The sequence below is a fragment of the Aethalodelphis obliquidens genome, unplaced genomic scaffold, assembly GCF_003676395.1.
Source record: "Aethalodelphis obliquidens isolate GAN/ISIS:26980383/991018 unplaced genomic scaffold, ASM367639v1 scaffold4, whole genome shotgun sequence".
Classification (NCBI taxonomy): Eukaryota; Metazoa; Chordata; class Mammalia; order Artiodactyla; family Delphinidae; genus Aethalodelphis; species Aethalodelphis obliquidens.
The window spans coordinates 22,541,144-22,555,205 of record NW_020837948.1 but is presented as its reverse complement, the minus strand read 5'-3'; the positions used below and the strand labels follow the sequence as shown (position 1 = coordinate 22,555,205).

Sequence of the window (14,062 nt, the reverse complement as noted above, 5' to 3'; positions counted from 1 at the left end):
TCCAAATATCCACCCCCGTCGGAGGTGCCCAAATTCGAGTTTGGTCCTACCGTCCCCTCCCTGCGCCTACTCTGGAAGCTCCTCTGCGAGGTCTTTCCCTTCAGACCCAAAGGGGCGCGCGCTCAGTTGCTCCAGGTCCGCCTCTTCCCCAGGCCCTGGCGGGGGCGGGGGTGGGTAGGCAGGGACCTGGATCTGATTAGCTGGGAGGGGAAGCCGAGGTCCCAACAGCTCTCTCCTGTCTCCCAGGCTCCTCGAGGAGGAGGGAGGGACGGTACAAGAGAGGAGGGGCGGGGGTCCCATCACTGAGCACCCAGGCCGGGGGTCTGAGCCACCGCCGCCGCCGCCGGGCTCTCACCTCACCCCCAGCCCCGGGCTGCGGCCATGGGACCCCCTTCCAGCTCCGGCTTCTACGTGAGCCGCGTGGTAGCCCTGCTGCTGGCCGGGCTGGCTGCCGTGCTCCTGCTGGCGCTGGCCGTACTCGCCGCCCTGTACGGCCACTGCGCGCGCGTCCCGCCGTCGGAGCTTCACGACCGCGGGGGCCCGCACGCCGCGTCCTCCCCGCCAGGCAGGCAGGAGCCGGCGCGGACCCCGAAGCCCGGCCCCACTCTGGAGACGGAGGTGGCGCCCACCCCGCGCAACTGGCGACCCCCGGGGCCCTGGGACCAGCTGCGCCTGCCGCCCTGGCTCGTGCCGCTGCACTATGAGCTGGAGCTGTGGCCCCGTCTGAGGCCAGAAGAGCTCTCGGCGCCGGCGTTGCGCTTCACTGGCCGCGTGAACATCACCGTGCGCTGCATCGCGGCCACGGCGCGGCTGCTGCTTCACAGCCTCTTCCTGGACTGTGAAAGCGCCGAGGTGCGGGGACCACTGTCCCCGGACGCCGGAGACACCACCGTGGGCCGCGTGCTGGTGGACGAGGTGTGGTTCGCGTTGGACATGCAGTACATGGTGCTAGAGCTCGGCGAAGCCCTGCAGCCCGGGAGCCGCTATGAGCTGCAGCTCAGCTTCTCCGGCCCGGTGTACCAGGACACCAGGGAGGGACTCTTCCTCAATCTCTACACGGACCAGGGTGAGCGCAGGTAAGGGCAGGCCGGCCCTGGCCTCCTCGGCCCCCGCCCCGCATTCCCCGCGCGCAGACTGCGGGTTCAGGTGCTTAGGTGCGCGTCTCCTGCCCGTCGCAAAGAAACCCACCCCATCCTTCGCGACGTTTCCTTTTAGAGTCAGAGGGTGAGCGCCTCCTTCCTCCCTTTCCCTCTTCCTTTGGCCAGGTTTCAGCCCCATCCCTGCCCATCCAGTTCGTTTCTATCTTTGCCCCTTTTAAGGTCGCTGCTGCCCCAAAAGTTTATTTTGCTCTTCAGAGAACCCCTTTGTCCTCTAACCCAGAATTTACTTAGGGCAACGAGCAAACCCCTCGCTACTCAAAGTTTGGTCAAAAACTTTGAGTTGCTGGTCCGCGGTACCAACGTAACATCTGGGAGGTTGTTAGATATGCAGACTCTTAAGCCCCACCCTCGACCAAGGGGATCCGAATATGCGTTTACCGGAGCTCCTCGGGTGATTCACCCGCGTTAGAGTTGGATAAGAACGGGGCTAGAGCACCGTTGCCGCTCTGCGGTTTCTCCCCAGCGCCTCTCTGCGCTTTTCGTGCTCTCTTTTGCCTGGGCGCTCCGTAAGTGCTGCTCTTGCAACAAATAGACCCACGTCGCGGCTGTTAGTTTCCATAGTTTTTTTCTTTTTGCTAAGGTTCTCCAAAACTTCAGAATCCTCTTTCATTCCTGCCCTCCCACCCCCTGCCCGGGCCCCGCGTGTCGTTTTGCGGGTGAGCAGCGGCATCCCCTCCCCTCCCCGCTCTTTGACCGGCTGTGTGCCAGAGTTTCGGGATTCAAAACAAAAAAAAAAGTAAAAGCGATGACAAGGGACCTCCCCTCTGAGTCTGCAGGCTCACATAGTGTACATGTGTTCTCTTTACACTCGTTTGCGATAGTGTCTCCCACACGGAATGTTTCCAGCCCAAGAATTGCCTCTTTCCACGCTCTGGGACCACATTACTGACCCCCGGCGAGCGCTAGGGAAATGGTCTTTTTTTTTTTTTCTTTTTTCAAACTGGTGAGCTCCTGCTTCGCTCATGCAGTGGTGGAGCCTTTGCGGTTTACACAACTGCATGTACTTTGCCCTTTATTATTAGAGAAAATGTTCTCAGATGTTCTCTGAGGGAAAGAAACCCACTAAATTACCCCCTAACTCTTCTCCTGCACTATTTTCAAAACTTCAGGGGTTTAAAATAAGTTTAATAAGCTGGCCTAAGTGGAAGCGTAATCTGTAACTTTTGTTTTTAAGGACAGTATGCTTGATTTTTCTCTCAAAAATGCATCAATACCTGAGAAACAGTTTTGAAAAGTTTCTCATGAGTATAATGTGTTACTGGAGTTACGGGCTCTGGAAACCTTTTGAAATAACTGTATTGTTAAGGTGCAGGATTTTTCAGAGGGGGAGAAAAGGATGCTTTTTTGCATAGCTACCTAACAGTGTTTTCTGCTGTCAGTTAGCAAATCTTCATCTCTTCACCATCTCTTCCTTCTTCCTGTCTTAATGGGTCTTTGGCCTGGACAAACTGCCCTAGCAAACACGGGAAATGAAAGTCCCTTTCCATTTTTCTATTGTGCTGCCAACTCTAGTAGTAACTAGAAACCATATTTTGAGAGCTTTCAAATTCAAATAAGCAGAAAATTTAATAAAGTCCTACAGATGTTCATAGACCTAGGTGGAGCCCCAGAACTGTGGCATCTTGAGAGGAGCTGTCGCCTGGAAGTTGTTCTTCTGAGTCTCTGCTTCTGAAACCAGGAAGAAGAGAAACCTGCAGCTGAGCTTGAAGCCAAGGTCACAAAGAACCTGAACAAAATGATGATTTGTGATGAGGCAGATTTTGGAAGCCCAGCAGGCTTGAGTTTGAGCTGTGTCACTTGAGCCACTCTCTTCACCTCTCTGAGTTTGTTGCCTCATTCATGGAATAGACATAATAAGTGTCAACCTTTAGAATATTGTGAGAATTAAGTGGGAAAGGGGGCACCGTGACTGGCATATAATCTGTGCGGTGATGGCTACTATCATTAGCTTGGGGTAAAATTATCCTGTTATCTAAACGTGGAAGCTGCCACGTTCCTGGTAGATACGATTCTAAGAAGATTTCTATATGCAGAGAAATTGCCCAATGTTTTCACATTTTTCTTGGGGTGTCTGTAATTCCAGCTGCAGTGGTTGGAACATGTTTACTTCTGTTCTTTGATGGTCTCTAATCACAGTCCAGACAGGCTAATGTTTTTAAATAATTTTACTCAACTCTAACGGAAGAGAGAAAGAAGGTCAATCCAGAAAATACAAAGAGCATCACTATTTGACACTTCTAAGGTTTAGGTTACGATTTGCTAGCTTCAGAGTTTGCTGGGGATGCTTTCTACCTGTGCTCAGCCTTTCTCTACCTGACAGGTGACTTCACATTTCTGCCATATAGGAGCCATCTACTGGATACCTTGGACATGTGCATCTTCCATGTGTGGAAAGTTGAGAGCAAGATCCAAATGTTAATGTCCCTCTAAGCAGTATTTCCCAAACTTCATTCACTGGCATATGACTATTTTCAGATTTTGCCATATTCAATATCTGTGGCCATATTATTTGCTAAAAAAGTTACTTGATTTAAACAAAAATGTTAAGTAGCTTTATTGAAAAGCAACTCTATACCATTATTATAGATGGAAAACCATTTGAAATTTATAGAAAGGAATGGCACAGACTAATACAACGAAAACAAAACATTGTTAATAAGTTCTAGCTGTCATTATTGTCTGCTGAAAGATCTGAAGGCTTTGAATCTGAAGGCTGCTCTCTCTTTCTTAAAAAAGGGAAATTAGAATTAGATGTTCAAGATAAATAACACCAAAGCAATGCTTTCTCTTGACCTAATCAGAATGATTCATAAAACTGAAAGGACTGACTTTATCATGTGTGAGTCTGATCTATGTAATAGTCTGTCTGAGGGCTACCAAAAATCCCTCTCCATCTATACTTTGGAAAATCCTGCATTAGAGTAGTGGTTCACACTTTAATGTGCATCAGAAACACTAAAGGAGCTTATTAAACATGTAGATTCCAGGGGCACACTCTCAGAAATTCCAGATCAGTACACCGATATTCATAGCAACACTATTCACAATAGCTACAAGGTGGAAGCAACCCAAATGTCCACTGATGGATGAAGGGAAGACACAAAATGTGGTCTATACATACAATGGAATATTATTCAGCCTTAAAAAGGAAGGAAATTCTGACATATGCTACTACACAGATGAATCTCGGGGACATTATATAAGGGACCTAAAGTAGTCAAATTTATAGGGACATAAAGTAGAATTGTGGTTGCTAGGGGCTGGGGGAGTGAAGAGTTTTTTTGGCTGTATTGGGTCTTTATTGCTGTGTGCGGGCTTTAGTTGCGGCGAGCAGGGGCAACTCTTCGTTGCAGTGTGTGGCCTTCTCATTGTGCTGGCTTCTCTTGTGGAACATGGGCTCTAGGCGCACAGGCTTCAGTAGTTGTGACACATGGGCTCAGTAGTTGTGGCTTGCAGGCTCTAGAGTGCAGGCTCAGTAGTTGTGGCACACGGACTTAGTTGCTCCGTGGCATGTGGGATCCTCCCGGACCAGGGATCGAACCCATATCCCCCGCATTGGCAGGTGGATTCTCAACCACTGCGCCACCAGGGAATTCCCGAGTGGGGAGTTTTTGTTTAATGAGTACAGTTTTAGTTTTGCAAGATAAAAAGAGTTCTGGAGACTGGTTGTACAACAATGTGAATGTACTTAACACCACTCAACGTTATACTTAAAAATGGTTAAGATGATGAATTTTATGTTTTGTGTATTGGGTTGGTCAAAATTTTCGTTCATGTTTTTCCATAAGATGTTATGGAAAAACCCAAAGGAACTCTTTGGCCAACCCAATATTTTCCACAATTTAAAAAATTTTAAAAGCAAAAACTTTCCAGAGCAGTGAGTTTTGAGTGGGGTTTGGAAATTTACATATTTTAACAATTGCTGCGATAAACATCTTTTCGTGCTTATTTGCCATCTGTATGTATATCACTTCAATGAAATGTCTCTTCATGTCTTTTTTCCATTTTCTAATTGAATTTTTTTTATTTTATATTTATTTATTTGGCTGCATTGTATCTTCATTGCTGTGAGCAGTCTTTCTCTAGTTGTGGCGAGTGGGGACTACTCTTCGTTGAGGTGCCTCAGGCTTCTCGTTGCGGTGGCTTCTCTTGCAGAGCATGCATGGGCTCTAGGCATGCAAGCTTCAGTAGCTGTGGCATGTGGGCTTCAGTAGTTGTGGCTTGCGGGCTCTAGAGCGCAGGCTCAGTAGTTGTGGCGCACGGGCTTAGTTGCTCTGCGGCATGTGGGATCTTCCCAGACCAGGGCTCAAACCGGTGTCCCCTGCATTGGCAGGCAGATTCTTAACCACTCTGCCACCAGGGAAGCCCGCTGAATGGTTTTTTTACAGTGGCGTCCTGGGATTTTTTTAATATAATCTACATCTGAGTCCATTGTGAAATATGTGGCTTACAAATATCATTCTGCCTGTCTGTAACTTGTCTTTTAATCTTCTTAATAAGGTTTTCAGAGAGCAAAAGTTTTAATATTAAAGAAGTCCAATTTATCGGTATTTTTTATAGAACATACCTTTGGTGTAATGTCTAAGAATTCTTTTTTTAAAGACTTTGTTGGGTTTTTTTTGGAGACGTTTTAGGTTTACAACAAAATTTAGGGGGAAGTAGAGAGATTCCTCATATATCCCCTGCCTCCACACATGCATAGCCTCCCCCATTATCAATATCACTCACTAGAATGGCACTAAGGATGAATCTGTATCGGCACATCATAATCACCCCAAATTCATAGTTTACCTTAGGGTTTACTTTTGGTGGTGTACGTTCTATCTGTTTGGACAAATATATTCTGACTTATAGCCATCATTATAATACCATACAGAGTATTTTCACTGCTCTAAAAATCCTTTGCTATCTGCCTATTCATCTTCCCACCCACCCACTCTGCCCAGCAACCACTGATCTTTTTATTGTCTGCATAGTTTTGCCTTTTCCATATGTCGTATAGTTAGAATCATACAGTATATCACCTTTTCAGCGTGGCTTCTTTCACTTAGCAATATGCATTTAAGGTTCCTCCATGTCTTTTCATGTTGCAATAGCTCATTTCTTTTTAGTGCTGAATAATATTCTATTGTCTGGATGTACCACAGTTTATTTATCTAGTCACCTACAGAAGGACATCTTTTCTGCTTCCAAGTTTTGACAATTATGAAAAAAGCTGTTATAAACTCTGTGCACAGGTTTTTGTGTAGACATACATTTCCAACTACTTTAGGTAAATACCAAGAAACATAATTGCTGGATCATATGGTAAGCTTATGTTTAGTTTTGTAAGATACTGGCAAACTGTCTTCCAGAGTGGATATACCATTTTGTATTCCCATCAGGAATGAATGAGTGTTCCTTTTGCTCCATATTCTTGTCAGCATTTGATGTTGTCAGTGTTCTGGATTTTGGCCTATATTCTAATAAGTATCTCATTGTTTTAATTTGCATTTCCCTGATGACATACGATGTGAAGTATCCTCTCATATGCTTTTCTGTATAATTTCTTTGGTGAGGTATCTGCTGAAGTCTTTGGCCCATTTTTTAATTGAGTTGTTTGTCTTCTTTTTTTAAATTTTATTTTATTCAAGTGTAGTTGATTTACAATGTTATTAATTTCTGCTGTACAGCAAAGTGATTCAGTTAACATACATAGAATGGAGTTGTTTGTTTTCTTTTGTTTTAAGATTTATTATGTATTTATTTAATTTATTTTTGGCTGCATCAGGTCTTAGTTGCAGCGTGCGGGTTCTTTGTTGAGGTGCATGGGCTTCTCTCTAGTTGTGGCATGAGGGTTTTCTCTTCTCTAGTTGTGGCGCACAGGCTCCAGGGTGCATGGGCTCTGTAGTTTGTGGCACACAGGCTCTAGCTGAGGCACGCAAGCTCAGTAGTTGTGGCATGCAGGCTTAGTTGCCCCTCGGCATGTGGGATATTAGTTCCCTGACCAGGGATTGAACCCACGTGCCCTGCATTGTGAGACGGATTCTTTACCACTGGACCACCAGGGAAGTTCATGTTTGTTTTCTTGTTGTTGAATTTTAAGAGTTCTTTGTATATTTTGGATAACAGTCTTTTATCAGCTGTGTCTTTTGCAAATATATTCTGCCAGATAAATATTTCTTTTATTGATCACGTCTTTGGTGTATTATCTTAAAAGACATCACCATACCCAAGATAATTTAGGTTTTCTCCTATGTTATCTTCTAGGAGTTTTATAATTTTACATTTTACATTTAGATCTATGATCCATTATGAGTTAATTTTTATGAAGGGTGTAAGGTCTGGGTCTAGATTCAGTTTTTTTTTGCATGTGGGCGTCCAGTAAGAGATTTTCTTTACTCCATGGTATTGCCTTTGCTTCTTTGTCAAAGATTAGTTGACTATGTTTTTATGGGTCTATTTCTTGGCTCTCTATTTTATTCCCTTGATCTGTCTATTCTTTTGCCAATACCACACTGTCTTGATTATTTTAGCTTTATAGTAAGTCTTGAAGTCAGGTAGTGTAAATCTTCCAGCTTTGTTCTTCTCCTTCGATACTGTGTTAGGTATTCTGTTTTTTTTGCCTCTCACTATAAACCTTAGAATCATTTTGTCCAAATCCATAAACTTAACTTGCTAGGATTTTAAATGAGATTGCACTGAATCAATGGATCAAGTTGGGAAGAACTGATACGCTGATAATATTGAGTCTTCAGATCCATGAATATGGAATAACTCTCCATTTATTTAGTTCTTTTTAAAATTTCATTCATCAGAGTTTTCTATTTTTCCTTATCTAAATCTTGTACATATTTTGTTAGATTTATACCTAAGTATTTCATTTTTAGGGACACTAATGTAAATGGCATTATGTTTTTAATTTCAAATCCATTTGTTCACTGTTGGTATATACGAAATAAATTGACTTTTGTATGTTAACCTTATATCCTGCAAATTTGCTATAATTGCTTATTAGTTCCAGGAGGTTTTTGTCAATTCTTTTGGATTTTGTAGAAAACACAGATGATCATCTTATCTGTGAATAAGAGTGTTTTATTTCTTCCTTCCCAATGAATATATCTTTTATTTCCTTTTCTTGACTTACTGCATTTGGAAGGACTTCCAGTACGATGTTGAAAAGGAGTGGCAAGAGGGGACATCCTTGCCTTGTCCCTGATCTTAGTGGAAAGCTTTAAATTCTCACCATTTAGTATGATGTTAGCTGTAGATTTTCTTGTAGATGGCCTTTATTAAGATTAGGCAGTCCCCCTCTATTCTTACTTTACTGAGAATTTTAATTGTAAATGGGTGCTGGATCTTGGCAAATGCTTTCTTTGCATCTATTAATGGGTGACCATGTGATTTTTCTTATCTAGTCTGTTGATGTGATGGATAACATTAATTGATTTTTGAATGTTGAACTAGTCTTGCATACCTGGGATAAATTCCACTTGGTCGGGATATGTAATTCTTTTTATGCGTTGTTGGATTTGATTTGCTAATATTTTGTTGAGGATTTTTGCGTCTCTGTTCAGGAGAGCTATTGGCCTGTAGTTTTCTTTTCTTATAATGTTTTGTTCTGGTTTTGGTGTTAGGGTAATGCTGGCCTCATAGAATGAGTTAGGAAGTATTCCCTTTGCTTCTATCCTGTGAACGTGATTGTAGAGAATTGGTATTCCTTAAATGTTTGGTAGAATTTACCAGTGAACCCATCTGGGCCTGGTGATTTCTGTTTTGAAAGGTTATTAATTATTGATTCAATTTCTTTAATAGATATAGGCTTTTTCAGATTGTTCCTTCTTGTGTGAGTTCTGGCAGATTGTATCTTTCAAGGATTGGTCCTTTTCATTTAAAGTATCAAATTTGTGGGCATAAATTAGTTCATAGTATTCCTTATTATCTTTTGAATGTCCATGGTATCTGTGGTGATGTCCCCTCTTTCATTTCTGATATTGGTATTGATATAATGGATTAATATATATCATATCTGTTACTCTTTTCTATTTTTTTGCCCTTGCTCTTTTTCCCATTTTTGTCTTCCACTCTTTTTTTGCCTTTCTTTACTATGTTGAATTTTCCAGGCCATGAACACAGAATATCTGTTCATTTATTTAAATCTTTGATCTATTTCACCAGCATTTTAGCATTTTTAACATACAAATCCTATACCTGTTTTATTAGATTTATGCCTAAGTATTTAATTTTATTTGAGCAATTGTAAATGGTATTGTATTTTTAATTTTAGTTTTTATGTATCTGTTTCTACTACAAAGAAATAGTGAGTTTTGTGTGCTTATCTTGTGTCCTAGGACTTGGTGATCTCACTTGCAAGATCTAGGAGTTTTTGTTTTGTTTTTATAGATTCCTTGGGATTTTCTATGTAGATCATCATGTTATCTGCATACAGAGACAGTTTTATTTCTACTATTCCAATCCATTTGCCATTTCTTTTCTTACCTTACTTTGCTGGCTGAAATTTCCAGCACTATGTTGACCAAGAGTGGTAAGGGTGGACATTCTTTTTCCCTAATGTTAGGGAGAAAGTTTTTAGCCTTTCACTGTTCAGTATGATTTTAGGTGGAGGTTTTTTTGTATATGTTCCTTATCAAGTTGAGGAAGTTTCCCTCTATTCACAGTATTTCTGAGTTGCTTTTTTTTTTCTTTTTAATCACAAATAAAAAGATCTTGTCAAACACTGACATTACCTGTTACTGGATAGAACATAATGGAAAATGGAGGATACAACAAAATTACCAAAAGAGTGCCTGAAGAAGATCTCAGAGCAAGATCCTTGTTCTTCCCTTTATGGTTAGCATGGTCTGCAACCAGGGTGGCTTCTAATTCATAGAGTAGAAATGGCTTAGGCCAATGGGCCCTGGATTGTGTATGTTTTCCTTGTGATCTATTTGAGGTCAAAGAGGATCTAGAATTTTGCACATGGGATAAGAACATTGACTAGGGAGCTAAAGAGGGGCCACCATGCCAGGGATCAAAGTAAATGTGTTGCAGTGAAAGCTGTGGAGTGGTTGTGCAAGGTGTGGTCCAGAGGGAGTTGCAGCCAGACTCAGAGGACTGGCCATGTGAGCAAGAGCCCAGATGAGTGCCATGTTATCAGTGGGAACTGCTGAGCCTTGACTGTTGTGAAGGAATGGTTTACAAGTCATACCAGTCAAGAGAATGCAGTCACATCAATATGGCAAATCCAAGATGTCCTCTCCTGTCAAGAGGTCTCCTCCTTCTCTGTCCTTCCCCAGTCTGGCATCTGGGTGTAGGAGAAAGCTTCTTAGTTCTCATGCCCTTATGAAATAAAAGAGCCCTGAAAGGGAATTTGGATTTTAAATGACTATCCCCCCAAACAAGACTGCTTTAAAATCAGTAACGATGAGTAACCTGTAATTGGCAAGCTTGCGTTCTTTTCCTCTACCATCAGTGAGAATATGGGTTCCAGAGTATGAAGTTATAGGACAGATTGCTTTACACATCTGAGTTCTGGTAAGTAAATTTTGACAATTAATTCTCTGCATGTAAAATAAATGTTTCCTCCAACACTAATGACTAGAGCTTATAACATTCCAATTCATCCAAGCTTTCCAAACAATTATTACCAAGGACTCCATAAACCAGTGTACTCCAAAACTATATTTTGTACCAGTTCCAAAGTCTGACCTTTGGAAACCATTGCAGAGAATACTTATGCTAAAGGCCAGTTTCTCAGTTCATCAAGGTCTGATTAGTCACCTGATAAAAGAGGTACTAGGAAAAGTGAAATAAAAAACATCTTGTGTTCTTTCCTGATAAGTACAAGTCGCTCAGATGGCCCTAGACTGTACAGAATGGCTAATAGGTTGTCTTTGGCCATTTTAAAGATGTAAGGAGACCTTTTCTGAAATATCTTCCTGAGGGTAAAATTGGTTACAGCACTACTGAGAATATTAGGGGACCATGTTCCACTAGTACATCTTGCAAGATGAACTTGGCCTTCCCTGAGACCGTTGTTCGTAATCACTAACCCCAATTAATAAATACACACCTTTGGGGTCTCTTTCATTAGGGTGATATTATACCATTACTAGCTATGAGAATTTTTAAATATGTACCTCTTCATTTACTGTGTGCAAGATATATGTACGGTATAAGATGGATGTGAGAAGTATGGGATCTAACTCCATAAAAACAACTTAAAAACATGACAGTAATATCACTGTTTGCAGATGACATGATACTATACATAGAGAATCCTAAAGATGCTGCCAGAAAACTACGAGAGCTAATCAATAAATTTGATAAAGTAGCAGGATACAAAATTAACACACAGAAATCTCTTGCATTCCTATACACTAACGACGAAAAATCTGAAAGAGAAATTAAGGAAACACTCCCATTTACCGTTGCAACAAAAAGAATAAAATACCTAGGAATAAACCTACCTAAGGAGACAAAAGACCTGTATGTAGAAAACTATAAGACACTGATGAAAGAAATTGAAGATGATACAAACAGATGGAGAGATATACCGTGTTCTTGGATTGGAAGAATCAAGATTGTGAAAATGGCTATACTACCTAAAGCAATCTACAGATCCAAAGCAATCCCTATCAAACTAGCAATGGCATTTTTCACAGAACTGGAACAAAAAATTTCACAATTTGTATGGAAACACAACAGACCCCAAATAGCCAAAGCAATCTTGAGAACGAAAAACGGAGCTGGAGTAATCAGGCTCCCTGACTTCAGACTATACTACAAAGCTACAGTCATCAAGATGGTATGGTACTGGCACAAAAACAGAAATATAGATCAATGAAACAGGATAGAAAGCCCAGAGATAAACCCATGCACATAGGGTCACCTTATCTTTGATAAAGGAGGCAAGAATATACAATGGAGAAAAGACAGCCTCTTCAATAAGTGGTGCTAGGAAAACTAGACAGCTACATGTAAAACAAGGAAATTAGAACACTTCCTAAAACCACACACAAAAATAAACTCAAAATGGATTAAAGACCTAAATGTAAGGCCAGACACTATAAAACTCTTACAGGAAAACATAGGCAGAACACTCTGTGACATAAATCACAGCAAGATCCTTATTGACCCACCTCCTAGAGAAATGGAAATAAAAACAAAAATAAACAAATGGGACCTAATGAAACTTCAAAGCTTTTGCACAGCAAAGGAAACCACAAGCAAGATGAAAAGACGGCCCTCAGAATGTGAGAAAACATTTGCAAACAAAGTAACTGACAAAGGATTAATCTCCAAAATATACAAGCTGCTCATGCAGCTCAATATCAAAAAAACAACCCAATCCAAAAATGGGCAGAAGACATAAATAGACATTTCTCCAAAGAAGATACACAGATTGCCAACAAACACATGAAAGGATGCTCAACATCACTAATCATTAGAGAAATGGAAATCAAAACTACAATGAGGTATCACCTCACACCAGTCAGAATGGCCATCATCAAAAAATCTACAAACAATAAATGCTCGAGAGGGTGTGGAGAAAAGGGAACCCTCTTGCACTGTTGGTGGGAATATAAATTGATACAGCCACTATGGAGAACAGTATGGAGGTTCCCTAAAAAACTAAAAATAGAACTACCATATGACTCAGCAATCCCACTACATATCCCCTGAGAAAACCGTAGTTCAAAAAGAGACATGTACCACAATGTTCATTGCAGCACTATTTACAATAGCCAGGACATGGAAGCAACCTAAGTGTCCATCGACAGATGAATGGATAAAGAATATGTGGCACATATATACAATGGAATATTACTCAGCCATAAGAAGAGTTATTTGTAGTGAGGTGGATGGACCTAGAGTCTGTCATACAGAGTGAAATAAGTCAGAAAGAGAAAAACAAATACCGTATGCTAACAAGTATATATGGAATCTTAAAAAGAAAAATCGTTCTGATGAGCATAGGGGCAGGACAGGAATAAAGATGCAGATGTAGAGAATGGACTTGAGGACCTGGGGAGGGGGGAAGGGTAAGCTGGGACGAAGTGAGAGAGTAGCATTAACATATATACACTACGAAATGTAAAATAGATAGCTAGTGGGAAGCAGCAGCATAGCACAGGGTGATCAGCTGTGCTTTGTGACCACCTAGAAGGGTGGGAGAGGAAGGGTGGGAGGGAGATGCAAGAGGGAGGGGATATGGGGATATATGTATACATATAGCTGATTCATTTTGTTATATAGCAGAAAGTAACACACCATTGTAAATCAATTATACTCCAGTAAAGTTGTTAAAAAAAAAAATGACAGTACTAGAGGCACCTCTTTTTCTTGTTGGCATAAGTCGATTGAGAGGGTTTAGACTGTGTTAAAAAAACAAAATTCAACTGAGTACATGTATTCAGTGATGCATAAATCAGGCAGCATCCCATCTAGCAAATAGAAAGGTGCTCCCAGGAGCTGTACAAAATGAAAGACTTTTATAGGCAGAAGGGGGCAGGACAAGGAAGTCATACTAGCAAAGACTGATTGTTCAGGGCAAGGTCACCTTTCTTTAGGGGTGACTGTGGTCTATCAGACATATAACCTCACTAGTGCTGACTAGGTAATTCCAGGTTGAGTTGTTTAAGATTCCATTCCTGGGAGAAGGGGAAACTGTAATTAAGTATCAAGTCTCAGTTTGGTGATGTGGGGCATAGTACCAATGACTCCATTTTGGGCCTGTTGTCTTGTTTTTAACAAATGAGATCTTTTAAGTTCACTGTGAAGAAAACGTCTTCCCTTTGTTTGAAAAGTCTGAAGGTCAAATCTACATTAGAAATGGAAACCCTTGCTTAACCTTCTCATAGCACTTTTGAGAGAATGTGCCCTACACAGGCCATGCTCTGTACCAGTGACCTTCTCTCCAT

The 14,062-nt window shown here is 41.5% G+C and overlaps 1 protein-coding gene across 1 annotated transcript in view; it reads left to right on the top strand.

Moving 5' to 3' along the window:
• Positions 1-381: 381 nt before the first annotated feature.
• The window catches only part of LVRN (laeverin), an 87,229-nt gene continuing 73,548 nt past the window's right edge, over positions 382-14,062 (top strand). Inside the window, exon 1 of the mRNA XM_027099741.1 lies at positions 382-1,076. Coding sequence (XP_026955542.1) covers positions 382-1,076 — 695 coding nt within the window. The remainder of the gene's footprint in view (positions 1,077-14,062) is intronic.